This window comes from Stegostoma tigrinum, chromosome 6 (assembly GCF_030684315.1).
Source record: "Stegostoma tigrinum isolate sSteTig4 chromosome 6, sSteTig4.hap1, whole genome shotgun sequence".
Taxonomy (NCBI): Eukaryota; Metazoa; Chordata; class Chondrichthyes; order Orectolobiformes; family Stegostomatidae; genus Stegostoma; species Stegostoma tigrinum.
Window position 1 is genome coordinate 88,516,603 of NC_081359.1, and position 27,105 is coordinate 88,543,707.

Here is a 27,105-nt window from a genome sequence, read left to right on the forward strand (position 1 = left end):
AACAACTTTGCACATCTTTGGACTGTGGGAGGAAACCAGAGCACCTGGAGGAAATCCACGCAGTCATTGGTGGAATGTGCAAACTCCACACAGACAGTCACCCAAGGAGAAATTGAACCTGGGCTCCTAGCGCTTTGAGGCAGCAGTGATAACCACTGATCCACCGTGCCACCCCAAATACCTGTCAGAGTTTATTTCTTATAGTCCAAAAAACTAATTGATAAGTTTCAAGAACATTAGCATTGAGTATTGCCCCTGTAACTGTACCGTAGTCTGCTGATTACTCTTCAGGTAGTGTATGCATTCGTAGTTGTGCCTTTCAGGATACTTTCTAACATTAAGGCCCGAACATCTTTTGGCCACTTTGACTTCAGAGCTATCTTTTCTAATGATGAAATATATTCAACTCCATCCTTTATAAATTTAGGCTCTAAGCAAAGATTTTGAGTTAAATCAAATTGTTCTGGAATCAGAATTATTCTTTGAACTGCGATGCCTTCTTCTTTTACTCTAAGTTTCTCTTTCATCAAATCATATATCCATTTGGGGGGTGCGGTGGTGGGGGCAGATCTATATGGCTTACCATCATAGTAATACAACAATCTCACCATAGTCTGTTTCAAATGGAAGTTCAACAAAAATTATTTCCTGCCATTGAGAAACGGGTAATTTTGGTTATTTCAGATCTGTTTAAGTATTGAACATGGAATACAAACACTATGTAAAAAAAATACAATCCATAAATAACAGTTTACAATTTTATAAAACATTTTCTTTAGCAATTTAACAATCTATTAACTGCAAAGCCAGCACCTCCCAGGATCGAAGGCCGGTATGGACACTACCATGGTTATCTAGATTACATGGCGAGAAGACCAAATGACCACATACCTCCACCTGTGCCTTATTATAACTACCAAATTGAAGATTACAGACAAAAAGTGAATCATGATCCACTTCATTGGTAATCATCTGAATTCTCTTCCTTCTTTATTGAAAAAAATATGCAAGGTGCTTCTGTCTATTAATATGATACTGCATTTTGGAAGCAAATGTTCTTCTGCAGTTTTTATGTATTAGACACTAACTGCATATGATTGTCCATTAGTAGAAATATTTTGATCATCGTTTTCAGCAGTTTCCTAACAAATGAGCAGTTCGCCAATATTTTGTCAAAGTAGCTGGTCTCAGTCCATCAATTAATGTTGGGAAGAAATTTGCTTGAATGCTAACACTTGGGTTCAAAGGTGTCCCTTAAAGTTTTATCTCCCTGTCTTGGTGAAATGAGTAACTCAGAGAGCTGGCAATTGTGGCTACGAAGTTGTGTTATACCATTCAGTGAAGTGTGACCTGTTACTTTGGCTTTTACTATCCATTATACTAATTTCTGGGAAGTATATTTAAACAGGGAAATGATGCACAGTTTGTGACAAAACTAATTTGATTAACATTGAAATGAAGATGCTGTCATTTTGTTAAGGTCAGAGACAATGCCTGTAGTAAACCTTAAGAAACATCATTGTTTATTTCAGGCCATATGCTGTGCATGAAGAATACATTCAGAGAAAATTGGAAGCACAAGAATATAAGATAAAAGTAGAAAAACAATTGGTAAGTGGCTGCATTGAAAGTTTCATCATAATCAAGTTGTCTTTGCTTATACTATTTAATCAGAAGAATTTTTGTCACCTGGATTTGTTGTATATGTTCCACAGGGAATACGTCCTCGCTCATCAGACCATTATGAATATCAAATTCCAAATCCAGATGCACAGGCTAGACAATGTGCTAAGCAGCAAGCCAAGAAAAGAGGAGCAGCAGATGAAGTAAACTACTTGATGCTTTAAAGCAGGTTTACATTAGCTAAAGGCAGGGTAACGCAAAGAATTATTTTATTATTATTTCATGAGATGTAAGCATCACTGGCACTTGAGAAGGCAGTGGTGACCTGGCCTTCTTAAATTGCTGTAGTCCTTAGAATATAGTGACATGTGCACTGATACTAGGAAGGTGTTCCACGATTTTGACCCAACTGCCCTCGGATTCCTCACATCAGATCTTAGAATCTATTATCCTTCCAATACCATTTCAAGTTTCGAGCTACTAGCAGCAAATGTAAGACCAGTCAGAAGAGGATTTCCTTCTCACCATTGCTAATTCACCATTTTTAGTAACTTGTCTCATCCTGAGTTAATCTGGAATTCAGTCATAATATTGTGTATTTTGAAGGGTCAAATCATTTAACTTGATTTACGTTTTTCGGAAAGGATATGATCTGCCCACATAATTCTGGTCACCGCGTTATAAGAAGAATGTGGAAGCTTTGGAAAGGGTGCAGAGGAGATTTACTAGGATGTTGCCTGGTATGGAGGGAAGGTCTTACGAGGGAAGGCAGAGGGACTTGAGGCTGTTTTCTGTAGAGAGAAGAAGGTTGAGAGGTGACTTAATTGAGACATATAAGATAATCAGAGGGTTAGATAGGGTGGATAGGGAGAGCCTTTTTCCTAGAATGGTGATGGCGAGCACGAGGGGGCATAGCTTTAAATTGAGGGGTGAAAGATATAGGACAGATGTCAGAGGTAGTTTCTTTACTCAGAGAGTAGTAAGGGTATGGAACGCTTTGCCTGCAATGGTAGTAGATTCGCCAATTTTAAGTACATTTAAGTCGTCATTGGACAAGCATATGGATGTACATGGAATAGTGTAGGTTAAATGGGCCTCAGATTGGTATGTCAGGTTGGCACAACATCGACGGCGGAAGGGCCTGAACTGTGCTGTAGTGTTCTATGTTCTATGTTCTAATCTGAAAATACATCTTTTGCAGCTGAACTAGAAAAAATATTTTTACAAAACATTAACTGTTTTTATTTGCTAGGAATATTGTCAGCGACTGAAGGAAATAAGGCAGCAGTATCAGCATGAAGTGAAAGAAATTAGGGGAAAAATGGAAATAAAGGAGGTATGACACAGAAATGGAACTAGTTGGAGATATGCAATATTGATGTGGCAGTTTCTAAAAATTGTAGAGATCATTGTCAACCATAGAGCACTGGTTTAATGACATAAATTGAAATTCCAATGTACTAAGTCACTGGAAAATAAGACATAAGTTGGTGCCCATGAACGTAATCACATCTTCGATTATAATTAAAATAATTTTGTTGGATATTTTGTAAAGACACATTATTCTACACCTCTGAAGCTGATGAGACTAAGGCCCAAGCCTCCTGGTCCAAAGGTAGGGTTACACAGCCACATTTACATTTAGTGTTAATTTTGAGCGACACTCAAACTGGTCAGATTGTCATTTCCGAAGCAAATCTTGAATATACGGGTCTGACTCAGAGTGAAGTGACAGGAAGTTGCAAATTCCATTTGGCAATTTCCCTGCAATTGGAATCCTGTGAGAAAGCCCCTTCCAGACAGAATTTCAAGTGTTCTGACTCAGTTAAGCTTAATAGTTCCTCAGGAAAAGACTAAAAACTTAGTCTAACTCCTATTAAACTGAATGTTTGAATAATCAGTAACACCCCACTCAACCCCCTCATCTTATGACCCCAGACTCCCAGCTTAGATGCCCAGAAACCCCAGCATGACAGACCCGCTCCTTACCCGGAACTGACACCCATGACCCACACACTTTCACACTGGGGCTGTACACTATAGCTTACCCTCTTCTGGTCTGACACTCTCGACCTGAAGCCCAACACCCACACAACTCCAAATCACTGACAACTCCTAGCCTGACCTCCCATGACCTCTGGCATGCTAGCCCCTCGATCATTTGGCATAGCTTCCATTCAGTTCCCAGCCTAATCCAACCCAACATCCTCTCACCAACCAGAACTGGCACCCTCACCCCCAAATACCTGAACGCAAGACCACCCTTCTGTTCTTTCCCCTGCCGTCCAAGTCGAAACTGACAGCCCACATTCTGGTCCCCTCCCATGAGACTGCTGCCACCCAGAGCCTCACCCCACCCAGGCCTGATGTCTCCCCATGTCAGCCCACGCCTCAGGACTCAACATCATTCCCCACCCCACACCCACCCCCTCACTATTCTCATTCCATCCTAACATACTCCCACCTGCTGACCCTCCCCAACTCCCAAACCCACTTCACCTGCCTACCCAACCCACCACACTAACCTGGCAAATACCCTCTCACCTTTTTGGCACCCTAACCATCTCACCTAACTGGTAATAATTGGAATTTGTTCTGATAATAATTGGAATTTCTGGATTGATAGAGTGTGCAAAGGGACAGTTTTCTGCTTTCATCTCTGTGGCCTGCTTAGGGGTGTTAAAGTATGTTAAAGGTGCTATACAAATACAAGTTGTTATTTCAGAAGCAGGAGTCAGCTGCTTGCGAGCTTAATCCATCCGTAAGATCATGGATATCCTGATATCACTTAATTCCTTCAGTAACTGAGGTTAGATATTTTATTTTAAAGACAGAACCACAGGGTTGTTGCAGTGCAGAAGGACATCATCTTGTCAGTGAATGTACCTGGCTCGCCGAATGATCGATTCACTTCGTGTCATTTTCCTGCCTCTCCCTATAGCCCTGCAGCTTTTCCGAATTACTTTAAATACATGCCCTCTTGTACTTCACCCTTTCACAAAGGATTGCATTTCTTCCCTATTTATTCTGTCCAGACCCCGAAGATTTTGAATAATTTAATCTGATCTTAGCTCAATCTTCCCTTTTGAGAGGACAGCTCCAGCTTCTCAATCAGTCTTCATAACTGAAATTGCCCAACGCTGGAATTATTCTCATAAACCTCTTTTGCACCCACTCCAAAGCCTTCATATCTTTTTGAAAATTCAGCATTCAGAACTGAATTCAGTACTTTAGCTGAGGACGAACCAATGCTTTGTATAGATTCAACGTGTACTCCATGCCCCTATTGATAAAGCCCAGGATGCTGTTTGCTTTATTAGCAGATCTCTCAACATGTGTTATCATCCTTAATGACTCACACACATATACACCCAAGTCACTCTGCACTGCCTTTTGAGATGTAGCTTTATTTTATATTGCCTCTGCATGTTTTTGTAACAAATGTATTATCTTACATTTCTCTGCATTGAATGTCATCTGATGGTGGGGAATGATGTCAATTGATGTCAGCAAGTCTGTGGGAATCAACATAAAATGACTAAGTTCAACTTTATTAAACCTGGAGTGGCATAGCTTCTTTTTCAGAAGAATAAATATGGATTTCCTATGCATGTATAGAGTCTCTATTGCAAATTATACCGCACAATAATTATGCTGAGTTGAAGTTGGGGGAGGTCAGTTAGTTCACTGGCTGACTGGTTGGTTTATAACACAGTGATACCAACAGTGTCATTTCAATTCCTGCACCAGCTAAGTTACCATGGAAGCCCCTTCCTCCCAACCTGTTCCCTTGCCTAAGGTGTAGCCACCCTTAGGTTAAACCACGACCACCATCAGCTGCCTCTCTCTGCAAAAGCAACTCTATGGTCCAATAGTGCTAAGCTGACTTTACTTACTCTGCTGAGTTGAATTTTTTTTCTCATTCTGTACTTTGTTGTTTTTTTTAATAATCCTACAATGCTTTCTATATCTGTTGTTTCAGGATTTTGATTTCTTCCTTCTTTATGCATTAATGTTCTGTTTTTCCGCTGATCTTTGTCACCACGTGCAAATTCATTTTGGCCTGTATCCATTGGAATTTAAAAGAATAAGAGATGATCTTATTGAGCTATCAGGAGAGGACTTGACAGGACGGATGCTGTTTCCTATTGTGGAATAAACTAAAAATAATGGACATACTTTAAAATTGAGAGAAGGAGATTATTTTCTCAGTGTTTTGAATCTTTGAAACTCTGAGAGAATAGTGGCAGCAGAGTCGTTGAATATTTTTAAAGCAGAGATAGAAATTCTTGAGTGACGCTAATTATATTGGGGGTAGGTGACAATTTGGAGTTGAGGTCACAATCAGATCAGCCATGACTTTATTGAATGGTGGGGCAGGCTCTATAATCTCAATGGCTTATTCTTGTTCCTAGTTCATATGTCCATATGCTGAGAAAGAAAGCCACGTGAAGAATTCTTGGGATCCTTGAAAAACATTCAAAACCTGAGATGCATTCCCTCTTTCAATCTATTAAATCTCAAAAAACATGCAGTAAAATGCTTGATGGTATAGGCATGTGTGATTTTTATGGATTTCATTCATAATAAAATGAATTGTACTGCAAAATATCATGCTCAAATGGATTGCGTGCTGCTTTCTGTGGGGAATCTAACCAAATTTGGCTGAGGTTCTTGGGCACATGCTTTCCAAACCTGTATGTTAAAATGCCCATGCTCTGTAATACCATTAAAGATGGTGCAAGAAAAAGCACAGTGCTGTCTTCCTATGATACCACCTGCTAATCTATGAGACACTTTTGAGATCAGGATATTAGCTTTTGAGAATTGTGGAGAGCGAATTCAGCTTTAAAACTTCCTGCAATGTAAATGAAAGTAACATGCATTGTTGCTGTTGCAGCCAAATATATTATAAAATAACATGAAGATAAAACTAATGAACATATGGTTTATGTGCCTCTTTTGTGTGCATGTGCCCTAGAATCACCCTGGTATATTAGCTGAGACGTATCATATTGATCGAGAAAAACCTGTAGAATATGTGACTGAGCTTCAGGAACAAAACAAAGACAAACAGCCTCATCAGGTACTACAGCTCACTTTTGCAAATGGTATAAGTACTGATGTGATATTTCCTCTAACAGAGTATTTTGCCTGATGCAGCAATGCTTGTGTTAGCCCTTATAGCATAAAAATCTGGGCATGGATACCGTGATATTAAAGATCCAACTGACATTTATTACAGCTAGCTATTATGTATAAATATTTCCTTTTTTCAGTCACCTAAGTGTGTTGTCTAATATTAAGCTAGTGGATTACGACAAAGGAGCATGCTTTTAGTAGCATGTCATGCTTCACATGATTCAAGTTAAGATGGAATATGAAACCTTTCTACCCTCAGGTTGCATGCTATGATACAATGACGACTTTATAGGTATGTCTGTTAAAGGCATACTGACCTCAAAAAAGTGTAATGCCACACAAAAACAGAAATTGCTGGCAAACTCGAGGTCTGGCAGCATCTGTGGGAAGAAAGCAGGGTTAACATTTCGAGTCCGGTGACTCTTCAACAAAACCGATTGTAGCTAGGAAAAAGTGCTGAAGGTGAGATTGGGGGTTGGGGGTAGATATAAGCAGATAGGTGGATACAGAGCTCAGAGAGAAAAACATATGAAAGAGGGAGGTAGGCAAGAGGATTATTGCTAGTAGGCCAGGACAGAAGAGAAGTTGAATAAATGTTAAGGAGAGCTGACAGTAGGAGTTAATGGGTTGGCTATGCTGAAAGCAATCCATATTGTGACAAGACCTGAGTGTGGGGCTGGGTAAAAATCATAGAGGGATAGAATCAGGTTATTTAGTGCAATGTTTAGTCCTAGAGGTTGCGGGGTCTCCAAGTGGATGATGAGATGCTGTTCTTTGAGTATGCACTGAGCTTTGCTGGAGCACTGCATCAGGCTTGTAACAGAAATGTTGGGGTAGGAACACAGCATTTTGTTGATGTGACAGGTAACTGGAAGTTTGGGGTCATGTTTATGAACAGAACATAGATGTTCTGTACAGTGGTCGCTGAGTCTGCACTTCATCTTCCCAGAGTTGGAGGAGACGACACTGTGAACAGTGAATTCAATAGACTACTTGAGTGGTGGAGGCAAATGGTTGCTTCACCTGGTAGGTGTGTCTGGGGCCTTGGATAGTGAGGAGGGAGGAAGTAGATGGGTGGGTGTTACATCTTCTGCAATTGCGGGGCAAGGTGCCATAGGGATGTGGGGAGGTGTTTGGAGTGGAGTAAAGGTGGGCTGGCTTTCCTTGTTCTCTAATGCTGAAGTGCTATACAGGGATTCTGCTATTAAGTGTTAAGTTGCATTTCCACACAACAGTGTGTTATAGAAAATCACTCTATAGAAATGACGGGGCCCAAGGAAAAAGTGGGGTTAGGGACAGACCACCAAAAAAATCACTCAAAATTCTTCCTTACCACTCTCCTATAAGTATTGGCACCATGCCTGTCACTTGTGTGAGCCTTGATACTCATAATCAAATAAAATCTATTTACCTGCAACATAGTCTGCATCACAGCCCAGGCCACTATTGATCTGACCTGACATTCCATCGGCACAGACTTCTGGATAGTTTTTCAAATAAGATTGCATTCAAAATAATGTTGGAAAAGAGCAGGTTGTAAGACAGACAACTTTTAGTATAAATGATTTACATGAGCCAGTTCAAAAGTTCTAACAAATTAAATATGTTACAAAATCTGGGCAAAACTACTGCACAGAGGTGCATGTTATAACAGCACTCATATTTTAAACTACATTTTTTTTCATTTAATATGTTCAGCATTAACTCTTCAAACTAAGACTTCACATATTTTCCAAATAAGACAGTTGTTCTCTGTATTATTATATTAGGGGTTTATGACATACAATCCAATTACCTTTTTCAAATGAGCTCATTATGACTTCCTCTGAACATTTACACAATCTTGACATATTGAGAAAATATTTTCCTTTGACAAAGCCCGTGATGTTGACACAGACTTGATGGAGTCGTGTAATAGCCAGCACAATTTCGTGTTTTAGAAATAGTGTTCCCCTATTCATCAATTGAACATAGCCAATTTGTGTTATAGCAGAAACCCTCATACTTCTGCTGAGGGCATCTTCTCATCAGCACATGTATCAAGTCACAAAGACAGGTTGTGCATCACATTATTCCCTATGTATTGACTTTTGGCGCAACAATGAGGTGAACATCTGAAGGTTTGTAACATATCTTTTAAGGGTGAGATGCCCATTTTAATGTATGCTATATTTCAGAACAATATTAGGAAATAATTTCAATTCTATCATCTGCAAGGTCCATTTTTAAAAAAATAATATTAATTCCTGAGATGTGAGCAGAGCTGGCAGAGCCAGCAATTACAGCTATTCTTGCTCATTCTTGAAAATATTGTGTTGAGCCACCTTCTTGAACAACAGCAGTCACGTTTGCTCCTTTGATAGTGCTTTCCAAATCCACAACCTTTACCATCAGGAAGGACAAGGAAAGTGGATGGATGGAAATGCCACAACCTGAAACTTCTCCTCCAAGCCACATACCTTTCAATAGCTCCAACACCCATTCTAATGACAGTGTGGCTGTACTTAACTTGTATGGGCTGCAGTGTACAAGAAGGCAGCTCACTCCTACTTTCTCAAGGACAAGAAGGGATATGTACAAATGCTCGCCTAGCCAGTAATGCCCACATCTCATGGAATCATAAAAGATGTCATGTTTACAGTGTGGATATTGGTGATTCAGTTACAGCAAGTTGATATAAATTTGTGGCTAAATATTGTGAAAGCAGTCCTCAGCTCAGGACAAATCTGAAAGGATATCAATACAGTGATAATGGGAACTGCAGATGCTGGAGAATCCAAGATAACAAAATGTGGAGCCGGATGAACACAGCAGGCCAAGCAGCATCTCAGGAGCACAAAAGCTGACGTTTCGGGCCTAGACCCTTCATCAGAGAGGAGGATGGGGAGAGGGAACTGGAATAAATAGGGACAGAGGGGGAGGCGGACCGAAGATGGAGAGAAAACAAGATAGGTAGAGAGGAGAGTACAGGTGGGGAAGTAGGGAGGGGATAGGTCAGTCCAGGGAAGATGGACAGGTCAAGGAGGCGGGATGAGGTGGTAGGTAGGAAATGGAGGTGCGGCTTGAGGTGGGAGGAAGGGATTAGTGAGAGGAAGAACAGGTTAGGGAAGCAGAGACAGGTTGGGCTGGTTTTGGGATACAGTGGGGGGAGGGGACGAGCTGGGCTGGTTTTGAAATGCAGTGGGGGGAGGGGAAGAACTGGGCTGGTTTTGGGATGCAGTAGGGGAAGGGGATATTTTGAAGCTGGTGAAGTCCACGTTGATACCATTGGGGTGCAGGGTTCCCAAGTGGAATATGAGTTGCTGTTCCTGCAACCTTCGGGTGGCATCATTGTGGCACTGCAGGAGGCCCATGATGGACATGTCGTCTGAGGAATGGGAGGGGGAGTTGAAATCGTTCGCGACTGGGAGGTGCAGTTGTTTGTTGCGAAACGAGCGGAGGTGTTCTGCAAAGCGGTCTCCGAGCCTCTGCTTGGTTTCCCCAATGGGTGCAATGGATACAATATACCACATTGGCAGATGTGCAGGTGAACATCTGTTTGATATGGAAGGTCATCCTGGGGCCTGGGATGGAGGTGTGGGGGCACTTCCTGCGGTTGCAGGGGAAGGTGCCGGGTGTGGTGGGTTTGGAGGGGAGTGTGGAGCGGACAAGGGAGTCGTGGAGACTGTGGTCTCTCCGGAAGGCAGACAAGGGTGGGGATGGAAAAATGGCTTGGGTGGTGGGGTCGGATTGTAGATGGCGGACATGTCGGAGGATGATGCGTTGTATCCGGAGGTTGGTGGGGTGGTATGTGCGGACAAGGGGGATCCTCTGGGGGCGGTTGTGGTGGGGGCGGGGTGTGAGGGATGTGTTGCAGGAGACGCGGTCAAGGGCGTTCTCGACCACTGTGGGGGGAAGGTTGCAGTCCTGGAAGAACGTGGACATCTGGGATGTGTGGGAGTGGAATGCCTCATCGTGGGAGCAGATGCAGCGGAGGCGGAGTAATTGGGAATAGGGAATGGAATTTTTGCAGGAGGGTGGGTGGGACGAGGTGTATTCTAGGTAACTGTGGGAGTCAGTGGGCTTGAAATGGAGATCAGTTTCTAGCTGGTTACCTGAGATGGAGACTGAGAGGTCCAGGACGGTGAGGGATGTGTTGGACGTGGCCCAGGTGAACTTGAGGTTGGGGTGGATGATGTTGGTAAAGTGGATGAACTGTTCGAGCTCCTCTGGGGAGCAAGAGGCAGCGCCGATGCAGTCATCAATGTAACGGAGGAAGAGGTGGGGTTTGGGGCCTGTGTAGGTGTGGAAGTGGGACTGTTCCACATAACCTACAAAGAGGCAGGCATAGCTGGGGCCCATGCGGGTACCCATGGCCACCCCTTTTGTCTGTAGGAAGTGGGAGAAATTGAAGATGAAGTTGTTGAGGGTGAGGACGAGTTCGGCAGGGCGGATGAGGGTGTCAGGGAGGGGGATTGGTCGGGCCTGCGGCACAGGAAAAAGCGGAGGGCCTGAGGCCATACATGTGATTTTTGCAGCTTTTGACTGTTAATTCTATCAGGAGAGTAAACTTGCAAATTCTCTGTATTATCTGTTCCAAGCATTTAAGTGAAAAGAATGGTGGTGTTTGCTTGTATAGAAGTAGCACTGATTATCCCTGCTTCTTAAAAGAGACATAGGCATATAGGACTTTGAAGTTGTATCCTTTTGAGCAGGATACCCCGTTCAGTGTGACCATAGCCACTCTGTTTGTGACCTCAGCTCCACTTCCCCATCTGCCCCTCAAAATCCTTGATCCTCTTGTCAATCAAAAACCTAACTACCTTGATCTTGAATAAATTTAAAGACTCAACCTCAACTTTATGTGGGAAAGAGAACTCCACACTCTTATGATGAAGTGTAATGTGGATAAATGTGAGATTATACACTTTGATAGGCAATGCAGGAAGGAAGATCATTATCTGAATGATGATCCATTGGAAAAGAGAACAAGACTTGAATGTCCTGCTGGTGAAATTAGGCGTGGAAATGCTGCAGATAATGAAGAAGGCAAATAGTATGTTGGCCTTCATAGTGAAAGGTTTTGAGTACATGAGCAAGGATGTTTTGCCACAATTGTACAGGACCATGGTGAGCTCACACCTGGAGTACTGTATGTGGCTTTAGTCTCCTTACCTGAACAAGGATGTTCTGGCTATGAAGGAAGTGCAGAGAAGGTCGACAAGACTGATTCTAGATGACGGAAAAAGAGATTGTTTAGGATGATACTCACTGGAGTTTAGAAGAATAATGGGGGATCTCAGTGAAACATATAAAATTTCTAGCAGGGCTAGACAGGGTAAATGCAGGAAGAATGTTCCCGATGACTGGGAGTCCAGAACCACATGTCACAGTCTAAGGATATGGGGCCGTCCATTTAAGACTGAGATGAGGAGAAATATCTTCATCCAGAGAGTGATGAGCCCATGGAATTCTCTGCCAAATAAAGCAATGGAGGCCATCACATTGAACATTTTCAAGAAAGAATTCGATATAGTTATTAGGTCTAAAGGGATCAAAGAGTATGAGGAGAAAGTAGGAACAGGATGCTAGTTGGATGATCAGCCCTGATCGTATTGAAAGGCAGAACAGGCTCAAAGGGCTGAATGGGCTATTTGTGCTCCTATTTTCTATGTTTCTGTGTTTCATGGTGAGACCTCTTATTCTTGAACTATGTCCCATGGTTTTAGTCTCACCAAAAGAGGGAACATTTTCCTGGTATATGCTGACTCCAGTCCTATCAGATCTTATATGTTTCAATAAGATTACCTCCAGGATTTTAAATTCCAAATCTATATATACTTGTCTTGCTCAATATTTCCTTAAGATAAGCCTTTCGTTTCAGGAATGAGTCGACTGAGCCTTCTCTAACCTGCATCTAAAGCAACTATAAAGCAGTCAAGTTAAAAATTAAGAAGAATTTAAATGAGTTAAGTATCAAAAATTGCAGTGATTATAAAGACAAATTAGGTTCAAGACTGTCAAATTCAGGGAACAGTAAAATATGTACTGAGAATAGAGCTAAAATTGTATCTGAAGTCAGATACAGAAAATTATAACCTAAGCACCATTGTGTATTTACTGAAGAGCAATTTCTTTTCCTGACTATTATGGTGGAATCACAATTTTTTTTGGCGCATTTAAATAGTTTATATAATGAAATTTCTATAGTAATACAAATGATTTGGCCACCCAATATTACTGATACAGTATCCTCTATGTTGAAACTTCTGTTTACCTCATTTATTTCATTTTACAATATTTTTAACTCATTGATAGGTCTTTGAGGAAGATCTGAAGCAAATGAGATTGCAGCACCAAATGGAAAAGAAAGCACTGGAGCTCAAACACAAAGTAAAGGTAAAGGTGATTCCTCTCAGATTAAAAGTTCCTCATTATCATCATAACATGTGCACAAATGTTTTCTATCACTAAATATGTAACTGAAAAATGGTGAAAAGCTGTGTAAATATCTTATGATCCATCCAACTGAATAATTTACATGTGACAAAGCATGGAATGAGTTAAGAATTGTTGTTGATGTTGTAAATGAGTTAGAAATCCTGGCCCAGAGTCATCATTATTTATAAAATACATTAAGATCATTAAATAGCATTGGAATAACTAAAGCTAAACATAAATTTCAAAAATTAAGTCTTTTTTAGGTTTGTGTATAGACACTTTTTATCATTTTCCAACCTGAAAGAATTTACCAAAAAGTAAAATGGGCTGAGGTACAATGGGGCAGGTTATGGGGGAGTTAAAATATAGATCAGAGCAAGTGAGTTAAAGATGTGACATTTGGTGCACCTTTTGTTAAATGGCTGTGCAATGTAGAGGGTCTGATTTATATGTGAACATCTTCTGGGAGACAAAACAATTTTGAAAGGTGAGTAACATTCATTTTAAATATTTATATGTTTTGTAAGGGAGCATTTGTTATATAGAAAATGGCAATGATATGAACTCTTAAACGCATGGATGCTTGCTTTATTAAAAGCTATATCATGAATGAATGAGAGTGAAGCTGGATGAACACAGCAGGCAAAGGAGCATCTTAGGAGCACAAAAGCTGACGTTTTGGGCCTAGACCCTTCTCTCTGATGAAGGGTCTAGGCCCAAAACATCAGCTTTTGTGCTCCTAAGATGCTGCTTGGCCTGCTGTGTTCATCCAGCTTCACACTTTGTTATCTCAGATTCTCCAACATCTGCGGTTCCCATTATCTCTGATCATGAATGAATGAAGTAGTTTTTATTAAGTTTATTACATAACACATTAAATACCAGACCTATTTGAAACAGCTTTATAATAGTTTAATTATTTTTTTTACCTTTATAGGCAAAGCAAAATACAGTATGCCTCTGTCCACTCTGGTACCTTGATCCACCCGTGTTCCCACCATTTCATACTCGTACACTCAGAGCACATTGGCACCAAACTGTTAGAATACCTCACTTCAATCAGGCTCTTCAGTAGAGTGATTGATAAGTTTAAACTCTGAGAACTGTGGGCTGTAGAGTTTCAACTAGATTATGATGTACTCCTTGAGCAAGAATTTTGAATTTTGTACTTCTGTATCTTTGACAGACTAATATATTTCTATTATTACATGTTAGCAAAACAATATCATTGGTGCTGTACTTCAGACGTTAGGTCAAGTGTTCTGTATAAGTGTGTTAATATTTGCTGTGGATTCTTTGGAGTATGTCATTATTACGGTGGATTGCCAGTACAGTCATTTGGAAATCATTAATCTAAAATCTGTCATACATGTAATATTCTAAACAAGCTTTTCTTTTCCAAAAGGGGGGAATAAAATTTGAGATAATGTTCAATGAAGAGTTGACTCATGAAGATTCCCAGCAAAAGGAGGTGAGTTTAACTATTGGGATGTTTTCTAAAGTTAAAGTAAAAATAAAAATATTCTGGATGAAAATTTTTTAATCAGTATTATTGCTCAACTGAAAGGCAATTTACATTAGCAAGCACAGAGATATTATAATTCTCATTTATCTGATGTTGTTAACTTAGAGAATCCCTACAGTGCAGAAACAGGCCATTCGGCCCTTTGAGTCCACACTGACCCTATGAAAAGCATCCCACCCTTCAACTAAACAATATCTGAGAGTGTTTCACGGATAAGGAAAGTGACCAAAGGAGGAAAGTAGAAATTGTTGATGGAGCAGACTTTGAGCAGCGGGAAATGCAATGTTCCTGGTGAGAATTTCAGAGGCATACACAGTTAGCTGAAATCTCTCCTTGATGAATTTGGGACTTCCCAAAATATTCAAAATAACAAAAATATTGCCAGTAAGCTAATGCAGTAGATCAACCATTGTAAGCAGAATGATGTTTTAAAGTTGGTCCCGACACCAAAGTTCTAACGTTGTCTTATGGCTGAACATAAAATTAATTAAAATTAGTTGCTATTAATTTTCATGATGGGTTAACACAGCATATGCTGTGATGTTTTAGGAGCTGGATATGTTAAATCAAACACTGACACACGAACAAGGAGATATCCTTAAACAGAAGAAATGGCACTTCACTGAGGCAGGAAATATTCTTGAAGATCTTGCAAACAAAACATTAGAAGTAACATCCTCTCAAATGGAAGGTGTGTAGAAAATTTTACCCTATGTCCTTTAAATTTTTGCTGGATTAAGACATGCCTTACTGATGATGATATGTATAATTCCTCGTAAGAAATTTCAACATCAATTTTGCATTTAACTTTGCACAAATGATCTGTGGATCAGACTTACATCCACAATATTCTGGTTTTTGACTGGTATGTTATTTGACACTGAAAAGTGTAAGCTGGAATGTGTTTTGATCACAGGAACTGATGCAGTTTTGTGATTTTCAATATGTTAGCATTTATAACATACATCACAGAAATTGGGTTTTAGTTGAATCACATGTCTTATTTACATCAAGAAGTTTTTATTCTTTAAAGTTTATTTATAGTACTAAATTGCACAGGGCTGCACATCACAGACTTGCACAAATAGTCTGGCCTCTGTGCTTGCTGATGTTGCTGTACATTACACAGAGAGGATGACTGAAGGTGAGGTGGGTATCTTTGTATCAGAATACCACCTGTTGTGATGTCCTGTAGCTGTCTTAAAGGTACAGGCCTGCCTGTCCAGTCTGGAATCCACACCCAAATACAAAATCCTTTTCTGATAGCATGTACACAGATACATATAGATTCATTGTCTTTAGACCTGCAAAAAATACCTTGTTGGACGTGTGAAGTGGCCAGATCTTGTCCTTATAAAGTTATCATAACTTGGTGCTGTAGCTTCACTCAATGCTATCTATCATTGCAAATTTGTTGAAGTGTGATTATTGTCAGGTATGATATTTGCAGCTTCCGAGTTGTCACCTTGTGGGTGATGATATGCAGGCCAGATAAGTGTACAGGAGGCTCTGCTATAGCACATATTCCGTCAATGCAAATTGGCTATATCGTGACTAACAAATGGCGCAATGCAATTTCTAAAACACAAACTTGTGTTGGCTATAACGCGATCCTATCGGTGCGCGGAGGAGTACATGTTGACATCACATTATGGTTTCTTAGGCTTTCTCCTGACCATGTGCAATCTTAGCGCCAGAAGACTCTCCATGCTGGCATCATGTCATCATCGTGCTTTTGGGTACAATGGGGTTTTTTTTTGCAAATTCTGCCATGTTACCCACAAAACTGCAAGGCCTAAGTGACAAGAATGTTAGCAACAAGCATCCTGGTGATAAAATTGTGGATCGTGAATGTAAACGAAAGGCTATAACACTGGAAGAGAAGCTAGATGTTATAAAGCATTTTGAGTGTATTGAGAGAACATGTGATATTGGTCATGCAACAAGAATAAAACAGTCTACCTTATGCACCATTAGTGACAATGCATAAAAGATTAAAGCAAGCTGTATTGCAGTAACATGTCTTATTGCTGGCAAATTTGCGAGGTGATGGACAAAGGTACATGAGGAGATGGAGCGGCTTCTAAGTGTGTGGATGGAAGATCAAACAAAAAAGTGATCTGGGACTGCCCTTCTCACCATAAAAGAGAAAGATTTATCAATTTATGAAGCTCCAACAAAAAAAGCCGAAAGTCTGTAGATGTACCTGGATAATGTGCCAATATCCTCCCAAAATTGGTGAGCTTTCTGAAAACATCAGTGCTATTTCTATCCCCAAACACAGTCTCTCTCCTTCAACTCATGGACCCAGTTTTTAAAGCTTATTATTTAAGCCACACATTTAAGAGGCTGATAGCAGCCATTGAGGGGGATAAGGACAGAGTTCTTCAATTTTGGAAGAGCACCCAAGAATCAAAGAACATTGTGTTAATCTTGCAAAGCAAGTTGGATTTGAAGAAGTGGAGAATGAGGATATTGAAGAGCTGCTTGATCCCACTGTGAAGACTTCTCTCCAGCTGATCTCCAATAACAAGTCATTGAGGGGGAAGTGGAAGCTAGAGATGAAGAAGGTGAACAAAGTGTGGAGCTAGATGAACACAGCAGGCCAAGCAGAATCTCAGGAGCACAAAAGCTGACGTTTCGGGTTTAGACCCTTTCACCCCCTCACCCACTCCAACCTCTCCCCTGCAGAACGGGCAGCACTCCGCTCCCTCTGCTCCAACCAAAGCTCTCTGATGAAGGGTCTAGGCCCGAAACGTCAGTTTTTGTGCTCCTGCGATGCTGCTTGGCCTGCTGTGTTCATCCGGCTCCACACTTTGTTATCTTGGATTCTCCAGCATCTGCAGTTCCCATTATCAATGAAGGAGGTGAAGTCCAGGATGCAGCACCACGAGAGCTTTCCATTCCTCTTTTGTCTTCTGTGCTGAGGGAAATTGAGAAGCAGTTGCAGCTGTTAGAGGACAATGATTACAATGTAGAACACAGCCGGGTAGCAGTTTGTGGAATAAGATCTTATTTGGCACCCTATGAACAGCTTTTTCATGAATGAAGAAAAAGGGCAAAGCAACAAAAACTGGATGCCTTTTTTAAGCCAACACCCACGAAACAGCCAGAAGACAATGATCCACAACTATCCATTTCAGGATTAAGTATTTTACATACTATACCTGCAACCACAACTGCACCTGAAAGTGGTGACGATGATGATGATGACCCTTAGTCCCTGAATTAACAATAGAGCAACCTCAAAACCTCCTCCTCCATCTAGCCATCTTGACATTTTTTTCAAGGTAAAGTGTTAAATTTACTTTTATTTCATTATTAGATGTGAATTAAACAATTATTCAAACTATGCTATGCTACTTTTGAGTGATTTTTTAGCAATTTTGAATGAATTTTTTTGGTGGTCTTCCACTAACTCTGCTTTTCCCCTAGGCCCTGTTGTTTCAATAGGGAGATTTTCCGTTAAGCGATTTGCGCAGGAACACAACTATCGCGTTACAGCAAGATCCCCTGTACTTGTCCACAGGATTTGACCATTGCTTATTATAAAGTTAGGTGACCTAACACACACAACAACAGTATCTTTCTGTGAACCTATATGTTTGTGCGAAAATCTCAAAACATGTATACCTTGTTCTCTTTCAAGTTGGAATACTTGTCTATGTGATGTTGGTCTTGCTCTTTTACAATGTTCTCCCTTCTCTTTAACAATGTTTTGTGTACATGTGGCTTGGTGGTGAAATTCTGGGAGACAAGAACTTTGTGCATCTGTTAGCCAAACTTGAGGGCTTCTGGTGAAGGTAAACTGTTGCTTGGAGGAGCACCCTATAGATACAATCTGAAACTCTGGATAACTTTTACATTTAATGATCATGAGTTTTACAGAACAAACAGTGCATTCTGAGAGACTGGTCAACTGAGGGTAGTGAGAAGATGGAATTTGTTACAGACTTGACTTGCTGCACATCTTTGAAAGATGCATGATTGTACTCTGGACCATTGTTGGAAGCAATTTGTTGAGGTTCATTGAATGTGGCAAACAATGTCAACAAATGTTGCACTAATGATAACTTTGATTTTCTATACAAAAGGAATTTAGCAAAATAGTCAGCAGAATGAAACTATGTCCTTGAACATAGAAAGTATAAGTTGCAGTCTTGCAGCACGGCTCAGAAGGAAATTTTGTAGAATGAGAGGTTCTCTCAATTGTGGACTTGGCATGTTTCACACAACCTGATTACTTGTCGATGTCTTATTAAGGCTAGATCTGTATATAGATCAACATGCCAATCTTAGTTGTTTCTGTGCTTGTGTGACCTAAACGTCTATGGTCTAGCATGTCTTGATGTAGAGCCTGTGGAATTCTTTCTTTCTTTAAAGATTATATTCTTGGAGAGTCTCAGTTCACCTGGAAAGAACATACTATCTCAGCAACCTGTGGGTTGTGTTCAAATCACCCACTCAGATGGCCATTTTGAACTGTTGCAGCTGGTCATCATGTGATGTGGCTTGCTTTATTCATTCATTCATTCATTTTTTAAAATTTATTTATGGCTGGCTTCATTCAGCTATGACCAAAACTTAAAAGATTGTTGTTGAGATCAAGAGATTGGTGTTGCCATGTTCTACATGTACAAAAAAAAGTGAAGACTTCCTTGTATTATTTCCATTGATCGGAAATAAAAATGGCAAAATTGACTGACTCGAAACACAGGTACCGTCTCTTTAGTATTGATTTTTTTCCCAGTGTTTTTAAATGTATTTTCTTCTCAGAGTGCCTTGGAGTTTTCCTTTCAGGACTGCTTCAAACTCCTGTTTATTTTACTCCAGCCAACAGCGGGCTGTCATAGTTTCTTTAAAGAGAGACATAGAATGCTCAGTGTGCTTCAGTACAGGTTTATAGCCTTTAGTTTTGGTTGTAGCATTTTAGTTTGGTTGTATTTGTACTGCCAGCTCAGAGCTCATGCAGATAATGAGAAATGATGACTGTTAGGGGAAAAAAACTTCTCACAACTGCGACAGTGCTGTCGCCTTATCAGCCTTGGCGTCTATTTACTGTCACTAACTAGCTTTAGGTGCCAACTCACTGCCACCATGTTTTGTGGTTTTCTGTAAGTCATCCCATGTGACATATACCATGAAATTTGCATTTTGCTGTGTCCTGTATATTGAGATTTATTTATACACCAACTATTGACATGGCTTAAATATCATGTACTTGCACATGCACATGCAGTCTAGATTCTTTGCTTACTGGTGTTACTGTAACGTTATGTAACATGCATAATATAACTAACTGACTGACTCCATCACACAGAGAGGGTAACTGAAGGTGAGACAGGTACCTGAACATCACATCATTATGTCCTGTAGCAGTCTTCAAGGTGCAGGCCAGTTTGGTCAGGTGTGTATGCTCAGAACAGAAACGGTGTTAGTTTGTCTTCAAGCATATTCAATTAGCCATTTCCTGTTTCCACTGTTGCTGCTAGCCCCCTGTCAACATGTGATGTTGCTGACTTTGCCAGGATGACCAATGGGACATTTTGTCAGAAATCCCCTACACAGCCAGACCCAACTCCTCACACCCAACTTTCCCGAGTCAGGTCAAAACTGATTGTGCCAAACTCAAGCCTACACTGTCTCCCCTGTTTTTAGGCCCACACGGATTCTCCCAGTCTCAGGCCTACACTGACTCACCCATTTCAGAGGGCAGTTAAGAGTTAACAAGATCGCTGTTGGCTTGAAGTTATGTGTAGGATGTCAGATTTCCTTGCCCAAAGAGCATTAGTAACCAATTTCTTTTTGTGACAATCAACAATGGTTTCTTGGTCATTATTGGAACTTTAATTCCAGATCCTTTAAAATTCAAATTCTACCATGGTGGGATTCAAACCCAGGTCTTCAGAGAATCACCTGGATCTTGGGATTATGAAGCACGTGGCAAAACCACCACACCAAATTTATTAAGTCTTATTAGACTGCATGTTCCAAATACACACTGAGTATGATCTAGAAGGACAAGAGCAACAGATATATGGGAACACCAACACCTGCAGTTTCACCTCCAAGCCACTCACCATCCTGACTTGGAAACATGTCGCTGTTCCTTCATTGTCAGTGGCTCAAAGTGCTGGAAATCCCTCCCCGAACATCATTTTGTATCTACCTGTACCAAATGGAGTTCAGAGGTTCGAGAAGGCCATCACCTTTTCCTGGGCAATTAGAGATGGTCAATAAATGATGGCCTGCCCAGTGAAGCCCACATTGCTCATTGGATTAAAAAAAGGGATCACAACAGAAAAACGTTTGAGGAGACCTGCAGTATTCCTTTCTCTCTATTTCTTTCTAAGTCAGTATTGTATTGGTTAAGTAGCGAATTGTCACTAGGCCTAACTACTATCATTCACCCAAGTCTCAGATGCCCCACCACTCTTGTAACACTACTGGCAACTTGTATTTTTAATAATTTGTAAAGCATTGAGTTGAAGGGCAAGGGAAAAAATGTCTAACTGATATGGTACACTGTGAGGTGTCTCATTTCAATGGATTCTGGGCCACTGTAAATATTTGTAAGTTTTACTGAATGTGACTTTCTAATTTTTTTAGCTACCTCCAAATCCGATGAGGTTATGGTGATGAATGCAGATACTCCTAAAAGCAGAAATCATTGGAAACAAAAACCACCAGATACTTTGCTGAATGCACTACAGGCTGCTGAACTATCATCTGTTTGTCAGACCATGAGTGAAAATCACATTGGTAAAGAAATATCTTGCAATTAGACTGTATGAAATGACTAGCCTGCTCAATTGTATGTTTAAAATTATAATAAGATGAAATATCACTTAATTTAAACTAATAATATTCAAAATACCTTTAGTTACTTTGTACCACAGAACTTGAGACGTGCTGAAAAATAGAAACATGCTGCTGAAGATTTTTGCCTTGAACTCAGCAGGACAGAATTGCAAGAAGACCAAAACTGAAAGGGAACAATAATTTATAATACATGGGAAATGATTTCTGATTGCTAGGAATGTGGACTGTAGTTAGTAGACGTATTGCCATGCATTTCCTGGTGTACTGTCCATGACAATACGACCACTAATCAGATTCCACTTGCAAACCAATCAACACGTTCTTCTCATGCATTTTAAGTTGTCTGTCTCTTTGAGGTTTGGTATTCTTGAGTGTGCTCTGATGATTGTATGACAAGATGCTTTGTCAGCATGTCTCTTTTTCTCAGAATTTTATGTGTTGTAATAAATACCTATTTATTAGCTGAGTAAAACTATTTTTAAAAAAATCACTGAATCCCAAAAGTGTCAGCGCAGAAGGAGGTTATTCAGTCCATCATTTCTGCACCAGCTCTTCAAATAAGTATCATTACTTACTGCCAGTCTCCTGCTTTTTCCCATGTCCTCGCACATTATTTCTATCCAAATCACCATCCAATACCTTCTTGAATTAACATAATTTAGCAAATGTAAATTATTTCCTCATGGTGTACACAGTGACTGTTGCTGTGCTATAATACAAATATATTCTTCTGCTAATTTTTGTAACCACTTTGCAAAAATTGGAGGGGGATGTCATTAATGTGGCATAAATAGATCAGCTTCAAGTTCTTCTCTATTTTAAAATGAGGCATTGTTTAGATTTGGACTTAGTGATCCCCAAAATTTCTCACAAAAGTGAATGTGAGGTCAGAGCAACTGCTGTTGACATCAAGGCAACATTTGACCAAGTATAGCATCAATGAATCCTAGCAACATTGGAGTAAATGGAAATCGGGGGAACTGCTCTGCTGGTTGGAGTCACACCTGGCACAAAGGATTGTGGTTGTGCTTATTGGGGTCAATTATCTTAACTCCAGGTCATTGCTGCAGCTGTACTTCAGGATCATGTGCTAGAACCAACCATTTCCTGCTGCGTTCTCAATGATCTTCCTTTGGTCATAAAGTCAGAATGTTCATGGATGATTTCACAATGTTCAGCACCACTCATGAGAGCCCAGGTACTGGAACAATCTATTTCCATAAGTAGCAAGACCTTGGTGCCAGACAATGACCGTCTCCAACAAGAGAAAATCTAAATATTGTCCCTTGAAAAATGAGCTGAACTCCACCTGAAGGTGGCCTTGGTGTCACTCTCCTATCTTGTGATAGTGCAGCTGTCAGGAGTCTTTCATTTGCTGCTGACCCCTTTATTCTGAAAGATGAAGGCTTATTACAAGAAGCAAATATATCTTATGTTAAGAGCCCAGCCAATGTCATTCTAAGGAGCTAACCTGTAGAAATGGACAAAGGTTAGTACCCTTTTCCATGATCAGGCAGACGTCTCTTCTACTGCACTGTTGCAGCTCCTTAAGAACAATACGGTCAACGTTTATGATGTATGTATGTATTGATAACTTGCATATGTGTTCTATATTGTGTAACAAAAATGCAGCCATCATTATGAATTTTTATTAGGCTTGTGACTGAAATAATTCCATTCTATTTTTCAGTTTTCTGACACCAGGAACAGGATTAAGAGAATGATTACAGAGATAGTTATTTGTACACTGGCCCAGCCTTGCCCTTTCACACAGCACAGATTATTGATTGCTCTGTGTTTATTTTCAACAGATGACACAATGACTACTTTGAAAACAACTGATGAGAACGATGATCTCAAATCAAGTACTGCCTCTGAAACAGAATTCGATAAGGCAAGACTGGAACCTAGATCTGATGACGATGACACGTAAGCCGACCGCTCTTTTTAAAAAAATTGTTAACCTACTAGCATTCAAATAAACAATGGGATACTACCATGAATGTAAAGCACAGAAACAGGCCATTTGGTCCAAGTAGTTCACACCATTGTTTACGAATCACACCAGCCTTCCCTCGCCTTTTCCATCTAATACTACCAACAGAACCTTCCAGTTCTGTCTCCCTTGTGTGTTTTAGCTGATTTTTTTTTGCTGATCTATTTATCCAGTGATACCAGCTGGCTGTGATACTGGATGAATCAGATCCCAGAATTAAACCTGCCTCGATAGATCATAAGAACAGAGTTTTGAGGAGGAAGGTTCACTGAACCCAAAAAGTTAACTCTGATTTCTCTCTACAGATGCTGTCAGACCTACTGAACCTTTCCAGCAATTTCTGTTTTTGCTTTTGCTGGAGAACCCTCTCTTGCCTGAACGGGTGCAGCTCCAACGACACTCAAGAAGTCTGACGACATTCAGGACAAAGCAGCCCACTTGAATTTTATCACATTGAAACAATTCACTCCCTCCACCTTCATGCTCAGCTGCAGCAGTGTGTACCGTCTACAAGATGCATTGCAGAAATTCACCAAAGTTGCTGAGACAGCATGTTCCAAACCTATGATCACTATCACCTAGAATGATTTGAGCAGCAGACATGTGGGGGCACCAGCACTTGCAAGTGCACATTCCATTTACCGTCCTGACTTGTAAATATGTTGCTGTTCCTTCAGTCTCGCTAGACCAAAATCCTAGAACTCCCTCCCTAACAGCATTGTGAAACTACATACAGAGCATGGGCTGCAAGCAGTTCAAGAAGGCAGCCCACCACCTGCTTCTCAAGGGGAAATAAGGACGGGCAATAAATGCTAGCCAAACCAGCAAAGTTTCCATTTCATGTGTGATTAATAAGACTTCTTTTCAATTCCAATGGCCTAAATCCCTTATCAGTCTGACAACTGGAAAAATTCTCTCCAAACTCTCACGGCTTGGAGACTTCCGATCACTTCATTGGGATTGTATTATAGGCCCCTTAATATTCAGCCGGAAATTGAGAAGCAAATATATAAGGAGATCTCAGATATCTGTAAGAATGCTTAGGTTGTAATGGTTGAGGATTTTAACTTTCTAAACATAGACTGGGACTGGCATAGTGTTAGGGGCTTGGATGGAGAGGAATTTGTTAAGTGTACAGGAAAGCTTCCTTATGTGCATGTACCTATTCCAGTAGAGCAATACTTGATATTCTGTTGGAAATAAGGCAGAGCAAGTGACTGAGGTGTAAGTGGTGAAGCACTTTGGAGTAACATAGAACATAGAACATAGAACAGTACAGCACAGAACAGGCCCTTCAGCCCACAATGTTGTGCCGACCATTGATCCTCATGGATGCACCCTCAAATTTCTGTGACCATATGCATGTCCAGCAGTCTCTTAAATGACCCCAATGACCTTGCTTCCACAACTGCTGCTGGCAACGCATTCCATGCTCTCACAACTCTCTGCGTAAAGAACCTGCCTCTGACATCCCCTCTATACTTTCCACCAACCAGCTTAAAACTATGACCCCTCGTGCTAGCCATTTCTGCCCTGGGAAATAGTCTCTGGCTATCGACTCTATCTATGCCTCTCATTATCTTGTATACCTCAATTAGGTCCCCTCTCCTCCTCCTTTTCTCCAATGAAAAGAGACCGAGCTCAGTCAACCTCTCTTCATAAGATAAGCCCTCCAGTCCAGGCAGCATCCTGGTAAACCTCCTCTGAACCCTCTCCAAAGCATCCACATCTTTCCTATAATAGGGCGCCCAGAACTGGACGCAGTATTCCAAGTGCGGTCTAACCAAAGTTTTATAGAGCTGCAACAAGATCTCACGACTCTTAAACTCAATCCCCCTGTTAATGAAAGCCAAAACACCATATGCTTTCTTAACAACCCTGTCCACTTGGGTGGCCATTTTAAGGGATCTATGTATCTGCACACCAAGATCCCTCTGTTCCTCCACGCTGCCAAGAATCCTATCCTTAATCCTGTACTCAGCTTTCAAATTCGACCTTCCAGTAAGTGGTCATAATTCTACAGTTTTAAAATAATTGTGAGAAAGGATAGAACTGATCACAAAGATAATGTTCTAAATTGGAGTAAGGCTAATTTTGACAGCATTAGACAATATTAGGCAAGAACTTCCAAAAGTTGACTGGGGGAGTCTATCCACAGGTAAAAGGATGGGTGGGAAATGGAAGACCTTTGAAAATGAGATAACTTGAGTTGAGGGTAAGTATGTTCCTGATAGGGTGAAGGACAAGGCAGATGTAGGTGAAGGTAGATATAAGGATTGCTGGATAACAAGAGAAATTGATGATATGGTCAAGAATAAGAAGGAGACATATGTCAGGCATAGGCAGCTGGGATTGAGTTTAAATCTTTCAATATTTCCAGATCTGACCACTGCAAAACTTTCTTATGTGACTACTCTGTGTTATTTTGCAAGATTCTCAGTGATATTTGTATGAATTGTTGTTTTCCCTAGAAATTTTGAAGAATCAGAAGATGAACTCATAGAGCAGCTGGTAGAGTCTCTGCAAGATCTAGTTCACCCAGAAGAGAAAATACAAGGTAGTGATGAGACAGAAATCAGCCAAAGGATATCCAATAAAGAAGGGGAACAGGGGAATGAAGGCCACGAGGAAATACTTGGTTCTGATTCTCCAAGAAAGCCTGAGGAATCCTTTGATGAAAGAAACATAGGTGCACCATTCCAGACAGGGATTATACAGAACAAAATGGGACAACTGCCAGAGAATGATACAGACAGTTAGTGTGATGGTCTCATAGCTGATAAACTACCTGAAGTCAGTTGAAACACAAGCACGCAGTTCTGTCTAAATCTATACTTGTGTTTCAAAGAAAAACTTCTGTGAAACTGCTTTGCTGAACGTGTTAACTTGGCATCTTCTGATCCATTAATTACAACATTCAAGGCAACCAACTGTGCAAGTAGTTATTGTTATTCAGCAAGGTTATAATCCAACTAACTTGTATAGTCTTTATAGTCAATAATAAAAGTCAGTTTGTCGCTTTTAGGAATATATTTCCAGTCATTTGCAAGCATTACTACTTATTCAGTCAATCCAAATCCATGAAGATACGTAATTGCCTCTGTGCTGAAATCTACCATTTACTTTGTGCACATCCAAACACTCTGAACAGGTGTTCCCAGTGACCAGGAACATTGACCCCATGAAAGGATTGGCACTGTTGACCAACTACTGAGTCAAGGGTTTTCCCAACCATTCCCATGAATGTGAGGGCGCTGCCGGTGGCACTGTAGACGCTGCCTCAGCAATGCAGCTATGTCAGCATCCAACCCTGGCCACGAGACATAACTTATTGCTAACATCTTCATCATAGAAACCCCTGGATGACCCTGGTGGAGTTCAGTCAGTATCTGGCAGCGACCTTTACTTGGGACGCTCACCCTTGTTCCCCACAGTTATATGCTGCCCTCTACGGTGATCTGGTCTCGCTGGGCCCAGAAATGTATCAGTCTGGTTGTGATGGCCCTTTTGTTTCCCCCATTACCACCAGCTGTTTTGCTTTGCCAGGACAAGATCTTTTAATGTCCACAGTCAGATA

At 40.6% G+C, this 27,105-nt stretch overlaps 1 protein-coding gene across 10 annotated transcripts in view; it reads left to right on the forward strand.

Annotated features, from left to right (window-relative positions):
* Positions 1-26,538, forward strand: part of LOC125453419 (serine/threonine-protein kinase Nek5-like) — a 74,035-nt gene extending 47,497 nt beyond the window's left edge. For 4 of the 10 annotated variants that reach the window (XM_059646743.1, XM_059646749.1, XM_059646750.1 and 1 more), the window contains 11 exons: positions 780-964; positions 1,533-1,611; positions 1,716-1,826; positions 2,876-2,959; positions 6,605-6,709; positions 13,063-13,143; positions 14,591-14,656; positions 15,260-15,401; positions 21,320-21,472; positions 23,344-23,461; positions 26,000-26,536. In XM_059646743.1, coding sequence (XP_059502726.1) covers positions 780-964; positions 1,533-1,611; positions 1,716-1,826; positions 2,876-2,959; positions 6,605-6,709; positions 13,063-13,143; positions 14,591-14,656; positions 15,260-15,401; positions 21,320-21,472; positions 23,344-23,461; positions 26,000-26,288 — 1,413 coding nt within the window. In that variant the 3' untranslated portion in view covers positions 26,289-26,536. Of the gene's footprint in view, positions 1-779; positions 965-1,532; positions 1,612-1,715; positions 1,827-2,875; positions 2,960-6,604; positions 6,710-13,062; positions 13,144-14,590; positions 14,657-15,259; positions 15,402-21,319; positions 21,473-23,343; positions 23,462-23,833; positions 24,943-25,999 lie in introns of those variants that run through there. The other 6 variants (XM_059646745.1, XM_048532979.2, XM_059646744.1 and 3 more) reach the window with 6 other exon arrangements.
* The last annotated feature ends 567 nt before the right edge of the window (positions 26,539-27,105 follow it).